At 46.6% G+C, this 13,841-nt stretch overlaps 1 protein-coding gene across 3 annotated transcripts in view; it reads right to left on the reverse strand.

Moving 5' to 3' along the window:
- The window catches only part of SGSM2 (small G protein signaling modulator 2), a 33,351-nt gene that overhangs the window by 17,551 nt on the left and 1,959 nt on the right, over nucleotides 1-13,841 (reverse strand). For all 3 annotated transcript variants that reach the window (XM_036906146.2, XM_036906144.2, XM_057501045.1), the window contains exon 2: nucleotides 12,212-12,287. In XM_036906146.2, coding sequence (XP_036762041.2) covers nucleotides 12,212-12,287 — 76 coding nt within the window. The remainder of the gene's footprint in view (nucleotides 1-12,211; nucleotides 12,288-13,841) is intronic.

Raw genomic sequence — 13,841 nt, forward strand, 5'->3', positions numbered from 1 at the left:
AGCATGGATGATGTGGTTGCTAAGGAACAGAGCTCTGGAGGAGCTGAAATATTGATGAAGCTGCTGCAGAGATCAGACCTGACAGTGGTTGCTGAATTATTGATGAGCCCTGTAGTTCCAGAGTGAGATATTTCTATTTCCTATGCTGGGAGGGCTTCCCTTAACTCATTCATGTTTTTAAGGGCTAGGCTACTCTCTCTGTCTGGATCCTGCAGGAAGGAAAGAAGGGCTTGGTGGGGGAGGATGGGGAGTTGCTCTGGGCATGTATAGACTCTAAAAAATTAGTGTATATGTGTGGGGAGGATGGGCTTGGCCATTACTGAGACAAAGCTGATGATTTTACAAGTGAGGAAGGAAAGGACGAATAAGGGATTGGGATTGGATCTTAGTCACATAGTGGCAGAGCAGGGACTAGGACCCAGGGCTCCAAACCTGGCCCAGGCCTTTTCACCTCCTCCAGGTGTATTGGAGGTGGAGCTCACAGGTGGGGGGAAGCATGTCCCTCACTTCACAGGTGCTCTGTTCACACAGATTGAAAACAGTGCTGTCCTGGAGGCAGGAGTCAGAACAGACTCTGAAGCTTGGTGCGGCCATTTGCTCCCTCTGAGAGACTTGGGTAAGTGACTTAATGCTCTGAGATTCGGTTTTATCATCTGTGAAATGGAGAATATTTTTTAAGATGGGTGTGAAATGTTACAAGAGATGAAGTATGCTCCTAAAACCCCTCATGGAAGGTCTGGGACTTAGGACACACTTGATGCATGTCGGTTCCTGACTCCTCACCCGTTTTTTGTTGAGATCCTGTTCTACAGCTAACCTGTAAGGACTAGGTATTTGCACGACCTCTCCCTGCCAGGGACAGGAGAGGACACATTGGAGAGAGGATCACTCCTGGGTGGAGCTGGCTGTTTTCTTCGGAACAGGGGACTCCAGGCCCCATCAAGTTCACTGTGACTGGTGTTATTACAGACCTGGACGAAGGAAGCAATCACTGAAAACACTCTCACCTGCTTTTTGCCTTCATTTTTAGTAACTGACAGGCAGTCACTGCTGTCCTATAAAAATTTTGTTTGGCCCTCTCCAGTACTGAAGTCAAGAAGTTGGAGAGAGTCACTGGGGGGGCCAACCTGAGTTGGGGGGCCACTGAGCCAGCTCCATGAAAGCACCCCAGGGGACTGGAAACAAAGGACCCCTCCCTTTCCTGGGAGCTTCCTGCTGGGGCTCTGCCTTGCCCCTGCTCAGACCTCAGGAGGACTTTATTTTACAAGGTGCAGCCTTCCTTCATGGTGTGTTCATGGATCTGCAAGTGTGTGTGTATGCAGACAGATATATCTACATGTTTCAGGTGCGTACAGGGCCCTTGGGAGAATTTCTGCTTAAGTGTTCACACATTCCCTCCATAGCTGTCTCCTTGGTCCTCGGAGGTCCCATGTGGCCCTGGGGTTGCTGAAGTTGCAAGTGCACACCTGTAGGAAGGTGGTGACCATTCCCTGGGGTGGTTCTCCCTATTCAGAGCAGGAAAGAAGCAGTACCGAACAGGGCCAGAGTGGCAGCAGGTGGCACCAGTCCTGCAGGGAATCATGTGCCTTGGTGATGTGACTAATTGCTGGCATAATGAGTCATTAGCCTTCCCACCTTCCCCAGATGATTATAAACGCAGCCAGGCTGGGAAGCCTGGGAATGGCAGGCAGTGGCACTCCCATCCTGCTCACCCCAGAGAACCCTGATGTCTGTGCTCAGAGGCCTCAGTCACCCTCCCAGGCAGCCTCTGAGCACAGGCATTGGGGTTCTCTGGGGTGAGCAGAGGCACTCCTCAGCAATTACTACAAGTAGAGAATACTGAGAGCAGCCCACCGTCACACCCAGTATCCCTGCTCACCCCATGGTCCCTACGTTCCTTTTGTAAACCCAGGCAAGGTGCCAGGCAGTGTTCGGGGAAGGAGAAATCCTTCTCAACTCTCCACTTTCCAAGCAAAGTAAACAACTCCATGCCAGGTATTCTTAACACCATTCCATGGGCAACTTAGCCAGTGATTGTTGAAACTACATTTGTCTTTTCCCATTCCCACAGAGCTGTCCCCGACAGAGATTTGGCACCTGCAATGAAAATGTTGTAGTATGAAGCATATAGGCAAAATAGTAATCATAATAAATAAGTGATAACAATTGGGAACTACTATCCTAAGAGGGTTTGTGGCTGAGCTTTTCGGACCTTCCAAAGACCCCCTAAAACTGCATACAAAATTATTGGTGTGCTCCAGCAAGCTTAGCTGAGTTCGTTCTTTCTGGATAAAGGGTCCATGGCTTTTAGCTTGTGAAAGAGGTACCTGACCCCAGAAAGTTTTAGAATCCCTGCTCTAAAACTTTTAGATTGAGCAGAACCACAGATATTTCTACTGATTGAAACTCAGAGATTAAAATATAAAGACTCCCCCCCATAATGCAGTGAACACCAAACTCAAAACTGTAGGTATAGAGTCACCAGCAACAATGTCCTACTCTCTTGCTGTCCTTGCTCTCCAAGAGGGCCTCTCACAGATCATCAAGCACCCTTCCCCAGGGAGAAGTCCACAGAGGCCCATGCCTCTCTTCTGACTGAAGGCCAGAGCACCACGCAGGAGATCTTTAGTGCCTTACTCTTTCTGCCCTGGACCACCACCATGACCCATCCCCAGGGAGGGCTGTGGCAGGAGATGCCCAACATGGCTAATGCACCAAGTCAGCAGAACCTAGCCCCCTTTCAACTGAGTTGTCTGGGCCCTGGGCCCCCAGCATGAAGGCTTTAGGACCCCCTGTCCAGTGGGTCCCAGCACCACCTATAGCCACTTAGGATGCACCAGAAGATGGGTGAGGCAGCCCTGGCATCATTTGGCTCGTTTCATTTGGGAAGAATGCATACTGATAAATATCAACAGTGTTTCTGGTCAGTGGTAGGGCGGAAAGGTTTGGGTGCATGAACTGAAACACAGAAACAGACATGTCTCAGCAAGCATTATCTTCTCCCTCCTCACCTTGGTCTTTCGGTGCCTGCTGGAGTTACAGTACCAGATGAACCCTGGGTACCCTCTACTCTGACATCCCGTCCCACTGACAGGAAGGCTCAGGGAACTGCAGCTCTGCGTGGGCAGGACTGGAACTAATCTGAATTCTAACACCTTGCTGTGGACACCTCTCCTCCCCCAAAAGGCCTGGCACCATCTTCTGAGGGAAAAGCTGGGAACTACAGGGCCAGACTAGTTCTGGGATGCTCCTTCACCTGCCTCTGTTATGCCTCCACCACCATAAAAACTATTAAGTTATGGGGCTTAAGAAATGCTAAATGGGCTGGAGAAAGCAAATGCTAATGGAATGGGAGTCTATAAGGTCTCTTCCCACAAACCCCTTATGTACCGATTTAACCATTCCAAAGAGTCCAATTTGGAATGGAGGAGACACAGTAGAGATGGAGGGGATTTGGGAAATTACTGAATCTTCTCAAACCTGCTGTAGGGAGGGCTCATTGGTATCACCCTTCTGGAGGCAATGTGGCCTATTGGTCAGCCCTGCAAGAAACCTCTGACCCCATAACCCCTCTTCTTAGAATCTAGCCTACAGATAAAGCTGCAAGGTTAATTAGTTGTAACAGCAAAAGATTGGAAACCATCCTCAGGTCCATCAAGAGGAGACAGGTTAAGTAAATATGTCATATTTTACTCTATTATTTTATTATATTTTATTATTTTATTTTATTTATTATTATTTTTTAATTTTTATTAAGGTACGATTGATATACTCTTTGAAGGTTTCACATGAAAAAACAATGTGGTTACTACATTTACTACCCATATTCTCAAGTCCCCACCCATACCCCAATGCAGTCACTGTCCATCAGTGCAGCAAGATGCCACAGATCCACTATGTGCCTTCTCTGTGCTGCACTGTTCTCCCCGTGATCCCCCACACCATGTGTACTAAACATGATACCCCTCAATCCCCTTCTCCCTCCCTCCCCACCCTCCCTCCCCTTTGGTAACCACTAGTTCCTTCTTGGTGTCTCTGAGTCTGCTGCCATTTTGTTCCTTCAGTTTTGCTTCATTGTTATACTCCATAAAAGAGGGAAATCATTTGGCACTTGTCTTTCTCCGCCTGGCTTATTTCACTGAGCATAATACCCTCCAACTCCAGGGTAGGATTTATTTCTTTCTTATGGCTGAATAGTATTCCATTGTGTATATGTACCACATCTTCTTTATCCATTCATCCACTGATGGACACTTAGATTGCTTCCATATCTTGGCTATTGTAAAAAATGCTGTGATAAATATAGGGGTGCATGTGTCTTTTTGAATCTGAGAAGTTGTATTCTTTGGGTAAATTCCAAGGAGTGGGATCCCAGGTCAAATGGTATTTCTATTTTTAGTTTTTTAAGGAACCTCCATATTGCTTTGCACAATGGTTGAACTAGCTTACATTCCCACCAACAGTGTAGGGGGGTTCCCCAAAATATGTCATCCTTACAGCTCAATATTGTACAACCCTGAAAAAGAATGAGGATGTTCTCTGGGAACTAATAATGGAAAGTTCTCCAAATGCAAGATGCAGAGCAGGATGATTGTATAATACCTTTTGATTACAAAAAAGGTGAGGTAAGAAAATAACAAAATTTTAAAAAATTAGGATAAGTTCTGTAAGGATGCACAAGAAACAAAAGTGGTGGTGGTTACCTGTGCAGAAATTGGCAAGAGGAGGGGAAGTGGGTAAATGAGGCGAGGAAAGGAGCGAGACTTTTCACTATATATCCCTTGTACAGTTTTGATTTTTGAACCAGGCAATATAATACCAATTCAAAATAATAATAATTAAGCAGGTGCCTATCCAACCCAGATACCACTATTCCATTATGAGATAATGCTAGAGATTCTCTCCAACTTGGAGGTGAATCCAAACTCATGAAACCTAGGAAGGCTGGGTCTGAATGAAAATGCACCCTGGTTAACACAGAAATGCTTGTTCTGAGAGGAAGCGGCCATTGTAAGGCCCTAGGTGGAAGTGTCCTCAAAAACTTCTCCTGCTGGTGAAGGAGGTAGTACCCACTCCTTCACCAACTTCCTCAGCAAATAGGGGCTCAAATTGGTTCTCCAGCCCCACAGGAACATCTGGGCTCTGCTTAGAGTAGCCACAGGTGATCTGAGCTGGGAAGAGGCCAGAGAAACAATTCAGAAGGCTGGGACAAGTCTCAGGAACCCACCAAGTGGACCAAAGCAGCAGTGGTTGAGAAGGACCCTCAATCAGCCCAGGGGCCTCTGAAACAACCCTGGCTCTCACATGCATATCTATGTTTAAAGCTATGTTCAGTAGACAAGAGACCTAGACAGGCCCAGCCTGGGAATAGGGAGACCCGCCAAATGGCCTTCACACAACTAGGCCAATTGGTTGAGGTATAGGGACATAGCAGCCAAGAGTTAGCACAGCCTGACATAAAGGCTGGGCTCAAGGCTCTGAGCTAGGAGGTGCTGGTAATAGGAGGAGAAGCAGTTGTGACAAGTGTCCCCTGCTCCCCCACCTCCAACAGCTGCCATCTGTTCAACAAGGGAGTTCACTTGTAGTTGCCATAGAGAACCCGAGTGAGGAAAGCGCTGGGTGGGGCAGCCAGACACAGGTGGCCGGTTTTGATCCTGGAGTTTTTAAGGACACTACTCAGAGCAGAATTTTTAAAAGCTGAATGCTTGGGGTGGTGGAAATGAGACTGCCAGGAGAGAAGCAGCCTCCCTGGAGGTAAAGGAACAGGTGGGATGGGCGGCCTCCTTTTAAGAGGGACTTCCTCCAACAGGCAGTGAGGGAGCCAGTGTTTCATCCTTAGTGGAGAAAGCGTGAGGAGCAAAGTGGAGAGGCCAGGCATCATCCACCTCACCTCTTTCTGCCCCACTTCCCTGGCGGTTATTTCCATCCAGGGCCTTACAATGGCCGCTTCTCCCAGAACAAGCATTTCTGTGATAACAGGGGCCCATTTTCTCTCAGCCTGCACTGGTGATGCTGGCTATCTGCTTCAGCTTTCGGAGGGGAGACACGCAGCCCTAAGAAAGCAACTCTCTCATCCAGGCTTTCACTGGGAGAAAGCACTACCGGCTATCCCAGAACTGAGCAGGTGAGGGAAATGGGACTCATACCACACACGCCCATCTTCCTTGCCCTACTGGGGCTCCAAGGCAGAATCTGCACGTGCCGCACTCACAACGGCTTCCCAGGGAACCAGGCCAGTGCGGGCTTCACCCACCGTGGCAGGGGACCCACTGTCTCCCAGAGGATCTCTGGACACCATGAATCTACTATTTGGTGACCCAAGCTATGTCTCCACAGGGCCAACTCCTCCTCAATGCCCCACACACCTCCAGGTTCCACTCCTAGGTGGGCCTCATGGGTAGACCCATCTCCAGGTTGCACAGGCTTTGGAGCAAGACAGATGTGGGTTCAAACCCTGGCTCCTTTCCTTACTAGCTATTTATGCAAACCACTAAATCTCTCTGAGGTTCAGTTGCAGTTAGGGAGAACAACTGATCTCACCTCAATGGGTGCTGAGTGAGTAAAAGCAACAATGTATGCAGAGGTGCAAAAGGCACTTCAAAAAACACACTGAAGGTGATCATGAACACTTGTGCCTTTCCTTCCTACCTCATGCCTCTCCCCTGCCTTCTGACCTGTACCTACAGATGGTCTGTCTGTGCTCCTCTCTAAGGCCACCCTTCCACCTGCACACTGGATTCCAGCCCCCTGCACCTCTCAAGGACATCACTCTTAACAAATGTCCCTTCTCTTTCCTGTATCTTTAATGTTTCACTATTAGATGCTTTCCATTTTTACATAAAATTCTGTAGTTTCTCCAACTTAAATACCACCACCACCACCACCACCTCCTCCTTTTCCCTTGGCCCTACATCCTCATTTGGATATTGAACCATTTAGTTGCTCCCCTTAATGTAAAATTTCTAAAGAGAGTCTTCTATACTTCCTATCTCTATCTCTTCCTCCACCCGTCCTCTCCATTTCCTCCTTTTAAAAAAAAAATTTCATTGTGGAAAATTCCAAACATATAGAAAAGAGGATGATATACAAACCTCCATGTACCCACCACCCAACTTAAGCAATGATCAAGTCATGATCCATCTTGTTTCAGCTATACTAAGCCACTTACAACCACTTTTTTGCTTATCCCCAGATTATTTTGAAGCAGATTTTTGATATCATATATTTTTATCTATAAATATTTCAGTATGTATTTCTAAAAAATACAATACCTTTATTGTACCCCTAAAATTAATAAAATTTCTTTGTATTAAATGTGCTGACTGAGTTCCTGGAGTTCAAATTTCTGATTGTCCTAATGCTCCAAACTCCCAGAAACATGGATTTCCAAATGGCATCCAGTTCCAGGAGGCATTTGACGGGGAAAGCTGTAAGATTAACTTTCAAGAACAAAGCTGACTGGTGGTGGTGATGACAGCAACAGTTACTGAACACAGCCTGCATAACTGGCCCCATGCTGTGTGCTCTACCTGCACCACTTCTTTAATCCTCACATCAACCTTCTGGGGTAGGTTCAGAGTTACTGAGTAACTGGCCACATTTAGTGACTGGGCCAGGATGTGGACCCAGGTCTGTCAACCCAAAAGTCTCAGCTACAGAACACCACCATATGCCCTGAGCCATGCCCCACAGCAGGGCAAGGGGAGCCAGTTCCCCAGAGGGCCTTCCTTCCTATTCTATCATTTCCGGATATAAGACAGAAGCCAGATATCCAGAGAATATGCTGTTCATTCAGTGTGGGTGGGAAGAGGAGAGAAGGAATCCATTTCACTGAAAAGAGACAGACTAAAAATTGCCTGGAGTCTGAATCGGAGAATATGCTCAAATATCTCTGGCTGCAATATCCCAGGTGGGATGCAATCCTTCCATAGCACCTGCTTCCCTCCTAGCTCATTAGCATCTCCTTGCCGTTCTGTTCCCCGAGGAGTTCACGGGAGCCGACCTTCCAGGCTAATGAAAGCTGCTTAGCAACAGGGAACGGGTTAATAAAGCCCTGACGTTGTTCCCAGCTCCACAGACTCCACCCCTGTCTCCCATTGCAGCTCATCCTCAGCCTGAAGCAACCTTCAAGATGATAGATCTGTGCAGGGACGGCCGGGAACCTAGTGACTGAGGGTTAGGGCTGCCCCAAACTGACCTGAGCCCCGCCCCCAGTGCCTCCAGGGGAGAGGAGACATTTAAGAGACTGAGAACCTGCTGAGCCAGGCCAGGAAACTCTCCCTGGGCCAGGTAAACCACAATACCTACCAAAGGTTGAAATCCAACCTCAGCGTCCATTCAGAATAGAGCAAACAAATACTGTAGAGGCAGACACTCCCAGACCTGAGCCAGAGGGCAGAGCAGGTCCAGGGGAAGGGTGGTTTCTCCAGTGTTCAAGGTTGATGTCTAAGTTACCTCAGACCCCTTCATGGGAAGAGAGCAAATGTGCCCTCTGTAAGCACATATATTATCATTACATTTGCAGAGTTCAAAGGTGCAACTTGGGATAATTTGCTGTTTAACCCTGACCTGGAGTTGCCCACAAGCAAAAGTCAAAAGCACCTTGTCCTCCAAGGGACAGGAAATGATGGCAGGAAATGATCAGCCTACACCTGAAGAATCAAGAAGCACAGGGACAACAAGCTGCATAATTTGATTAAACTTTAAGTCTATATTAAAAGTTTTAAAGACCATATTATGGAACAAAATGCAAATCTGACATGGCTTTTTAAGATAAAGAGGAGGTATCAGAGAACCCTCTCCCACAGTGGGGTTTTCTCCAGGTTCCAGGCTGACAGAGGGGGCCATCACACAGGTCCTGATCCTCTGGCCTGCGGGTTCGGAGGGGGCTGCCCCAGAGCAGCACTGCAGCTGCGCACTGTGGTTGAAAACAGCACATAGAGAACTCCTCCCTGCCAGCAGTGTTTGCCAGCAAAGCTTCCTCACAAGGCTTCTACCTGGACAGACAGGTTTAGGAACCACTGCAAACATACAACAAGAACACATTTCTCACCAGTCCTGGAAGTCTCACTCCTCCCCATGGATAAGAGGAATTGGGGAATGGTGCAACTTTTCTGGGTTTGCCCCAGGTCTTGACTTGGGGATTCTTAACTCTCCAGGAAGGATCTGTTTCTGTTTCAAATGTCTCTGTTCTAAAGAAGCTACAAGAAGCTCATCTTGGCCAGGCCCTGCTGTCCTCAGTTGCTCCACAGCCCTCCCCTGCCAAGAACAGAGGGGTCAGAGCAGAGCAGAAGGGCTGAGGGCCCCAGTGCTCCCCAAAGCTCTTGGGAATGTGGTTATTCTTCAGTTAGCCCCATCTCCAGAGCCTGCACTCAGCTCCTGATCTTTCAGTACCTTCTCTGCGCTCCCACTTCTCCCAGAACAAAGCTGAATTCTGGATGTGGCTAGGAAAACACCAAGACCCAGTATAAGAATGCATCTTCTTAGACTAAAAATGCATTTCTGAGCATTTTTGCTGGGGGTGAAGGAAACTGGCATATCAGAATCTCCAAAAAAGCCAGAGAGGGTGAGTTTTCCATCAATACATGTGTTTTTCCTTCTGCCTCCTCCCAAGATTCCCTGATTATGATTCTACTGAGTGATGCATGTGAATGCTTGCAGGCAGGAAAAAAGGTTCATAATCACCATTTTAATCCAATCTTTTTTTGAGTTCAAATTAGGATTCACCTTACCACTGAATACCACTGTGGACAAAGTGTAAGGATTCCATTTCCCATGGATCTGAGATGCCCCAACTCAGCTCAGCTTTCTACTGCTGGCAGCCCCTGCCGCTGACATTCCCTTCAGTGACTGCGGGAGCTCAAGGCAGAGGCAGAAGACTGGCAGAGACCGGCAGATGCCTTTTGTTTAGCCCACGCCATTAAAAAAAATGGGTATCAGTTATTGGCACTTAAAAAGTGGAAAATTTCATACAAAAACCCAGACCTCTGGCTTCTCTTAAAATAAAACAAAGGCCATGGCAAGCCTGGGCTGGCATTCCTACAGGAGCTGAGTGGTGGCCACCCCAGTCAAATAGGACAAGTATTAACTGACTCACCCCAGTCCCCACCACTACTTCCTGTTCACACCCAGACAGCTTCCCACAGGGACCTGTCCCATCTGGCCCTGTAGGCATTTAACTTTGTCCTTGAGGAACTAAGGCATCTCCCAAGATCCAGCAACAAGGTCTACGTTAACCTTAGAATCCTGAGGACTTGGGTCTGTGTCACAGACCTTGTTCTATTTTAGCAACTGAAACTGGCTGAAAGTAAAATAATCATTCTTTTTTGAGGGTGACCCCTCTGCATGCTGGAGAGAGCCTGGGCTTCCAGGCAGGTGACATAAGCAAAAGCCCCACTGCTTCCTGGCAGTCCCTGGACTGATCAGAGGAGAACTGACAGTTTCTTCTCACCCAAAGTGGCCCAAGTGTGGGATGCTCACAACTTTTCTCCCTGCTTCTCTTCCCCCCTTCCCTCATGACACCCACGTGTGGCACCCCTGCACAAGCTGTTTGTGCCATTCTATTCTGTGTTTGCCATGTATTTTGGATGAAGCCTAGCACCAAGCATAGCCCTTCTGATGACAATGAGAGACAGAGGCTGATGTCAGGGGAATACAGTACAGGTGGAAAGGAGAAGAGTTCTAGTACTCTTCAAAGCCACTTTTTACAAGACTAGCATGCTTTTTTCCTAGCATAGGTTCTGCCTGAGAAAAGATCAGATTGCTCCTTATAGACCTGAAAATCATTATATCATCTCAAAGAACTGGGAAGACTTACCCAAAAGGGAGATAGTGGGAATTCTATTCCTGCAAACCTAGCTTCAGCCTCAAAATCGATAGCAAAAGGAAAGACAGACATTTCCTGAGCTCTTAAAATGCTAGGAGCATTCACATACATCATCTCAATCCCCACAAAAATTGCTTGAGGTGGGAATAACCATCCTGTTCTTAAAGGAGCAAACTAAGGGTAAGAGAAGTTTAGAAACTTGTCCAAGAGACCCAAAAAGTATGCAGAGCACCAGGATTCACCTGAATCTTCAGCCTGTCTCTCAGGCCCTAATCATAGGCCGCCTGTCCCCAACCGTCCTCTCTCACCTTTCTGTTTTATTTTTCTTCATAGCTGTTCTAGTACCTGTTATTACAGGATATATTTATGTGTGCATTTGTTTTCTGTGTCCCCACTGCTATGACTACTCTTTCCCTACCTGGAGAAACAGTATCCAGCACCTGGTGGACTCTTACTTAGTATTTGTTGCTGTGCCCTTTGGAAGGGCAGCTCTATCTGCCTCACCATGCTGCTGTCAAAAAGTGCCCCTTCCCTACCTGCTCCTTTTATTCTTCCACCTCAGAGGTATACAACCTCCCTGCCACAAATCCCAAACACCAGTCTCAGAGGCCGAGGAAAACAACAAAGATGGAAACAAGTCTTTGTCCCTTCAAAAAGGGAGTTGAAAGGAAGTTCAAATTCCTGGATATCCAAGAAAACTATGCTGTGTGTAGAGATAGATAGGCTTATTCCCACAAAGGAGAAAGCCTTCATGCTGAAGAGGAAGTGATGGTTTATCACAGATTTTCCCCTTTCGAAGGCAGGAGGGTTTGACTATGCTTCCTATCCTACACTCATGTTGTGCATCCAATCAAGTGCTTGGTAAGTTGGGGGTGCTGGAGCAACACAGGTGGGATTCATTAGAAAGTAGCTGTGGCACAGAAAGCACCTCAAAAGTACAAGCCCTTCCCCAAAGTTAAAATAAGGATAAACCAGAGCAGAGGTTCTCTAAGCCAAATTACCTAGGGCAGAGGTTCTCAAGTGTGGTTCCTGAGTAGTAGCAGCATTATCATTTGTGAACTTGTCAGAAATGCAAATTCTCAGTCTCATCTCAGACCTAATAGAATTAAAAATTCCAGGGCTGTTCTAAGGAGCCCTTCAGTTGACTCTGATGCACTCTAAAATTTGAAGACTACTGACCAGGGGAACTAAACATACATAGATTCTTAGGTCCTGGAGATCCTGGGTCTCAGATGGGGGCCCAAGGAGATTTCAGACTTCTGAGTTGATTTTATTTTGTAGCCAGATTTGAGGACTACTCAACCTGAGGACTCATCTTTCCCTGGCCCTAGGACAGTGTCCTCAGTTCTAAACCCACTTCCCACTATCCCCCAGGCACTCACTCACCACACAGAGCAATGATGTGGCTGCTATCTTCATGCACAAATTTCCTGGTGACAGCCTCCTCCATGATTTGCTTTACCTGTGGATAAATGGGTAGCATCATTATTTATTTACTTTTCTGATCAAAGGCCTGTGGACAAGTAAATAGCTTGGCTCCGCTCTCCTGGACTGGGTTCAGACACATGCAGAGTGGATGACAGTGAACGGAAGGGTAGGGAAGCAAAGTGTCTTCAGCACAGACAAGTATCTTGGAAAGGCCACCAGGAAGGAATGCCATAGACCTACCAACTGACAGCCCAGGAGGAAGCGCCCTGCCCTGGAGAACAGGGACAGGATGCTGTTTGCTTATCTGTCCTTAGCTGGAGAAGGGCTTCTGGGAAGACACACTGTCCTCTGGGGACAAACTTTCAAGGTTCAGCTGTAGGCAAACGACCTGCCCTTCCTTTTCTTCTTCTTGAAGGTTGGGGGTAGGTTCATCCAGGCCTCAGGGAAACTCTCCACATGCTTGCAAGCCCAGCTTTCTTTCTGTCTAGGTAAAACCCTAATGTTTTGGGTTCCTAATTGGATGTGAAAGTTACCAAATACCTTGTAAGGTAAGCAGTCACATCTCTGTTTCTTTAAGAAAGTATCTTAAAACAAAACTTTTCTTACTGATATACAGCAAACATATAGAAAGGGGTGTATATTATAATTATACAGCTCAATGAATTTCTACAAACTGAACACACCTTTGAGACAAGCATCCAGATAAGGAAACAAAATATGTGACAAGCACCCTAAAGCACCCCTCAGTCTGTCATGTTTCCTTCTAGTCACTATTTAGACTATCAGCTATCCTGACTTCTAACATCGTAAGGGTAGTTTTACAGGTTTTTGTATTTTTATAGATGGAATCACTCAGTGTGTGGTGACTTTCTTTTCCTCCCAATGTGATTGTGAGATTTGCTCATGTTGTGTGTAATTATGGACTGTTCATTCTCCATTGTGTGAACATATTGCAACTTGCTGGGATTTGGGTTGTTTCAAATTTGGGGCTGTTAAAAATAGTGCTGCTATGAACATTCTGAATGTGGCTTTTGGTGAACATAGGTGTTCATTTCTTTGGATTATATTTCTACACAAAGAATTTCTAATGGATATACTCTGCTTTGCTATATTTCACCAAATTGTTCTCCGAAGTGTAACAATTTATACTCCCATCAACAGTGTATGAAGTTCTACTTGCTCTGAACACTTAAGCCAAACACTTTTGATGTCTTGAGGGAAACTGCCAAGAGATTAGAGGGATGGATTACCTCAACTACAGCATAAAGTCTTACAGATAAAGTAAACTCTGGACACAGCATGCTTTTGCCATTCTTTGGGCAAGACATGCAGTGTCCTATGTTGTTCTTGTTCCCATGGCCCTCTCCTATAACTGCATAGTTTGGAGGGTGGTAAAGCTTCTGAAGTCTGCAGAGGAGTGAGGAAGGACCTGGAGGCTCCTGCTTGCTGGAAACTGCTCATGGTTAGTGGTTAGGTAAAGGGGAATTGGATCAACACCACACTCTCAACTGTTAAAAGCTTCCTAGATTACTTCCCAAGGGATGTTTGCATTAAACAGAATATAACTTTACAACTCATAGCATCTTAA

Source organism: Manis pentadactyla, chromosome 4 (assembly GCF_030020395.1).
Source record: "Manis pentadactyla isolate mManPen7 chromosome 4, mManPen7.hap1, whole genome shotgun sequence".
NCBI lineage: Eukaryota > Metazoa > Chordata > Mammalia > Pholidota > Manidae > Manis > Manis pentadactyla.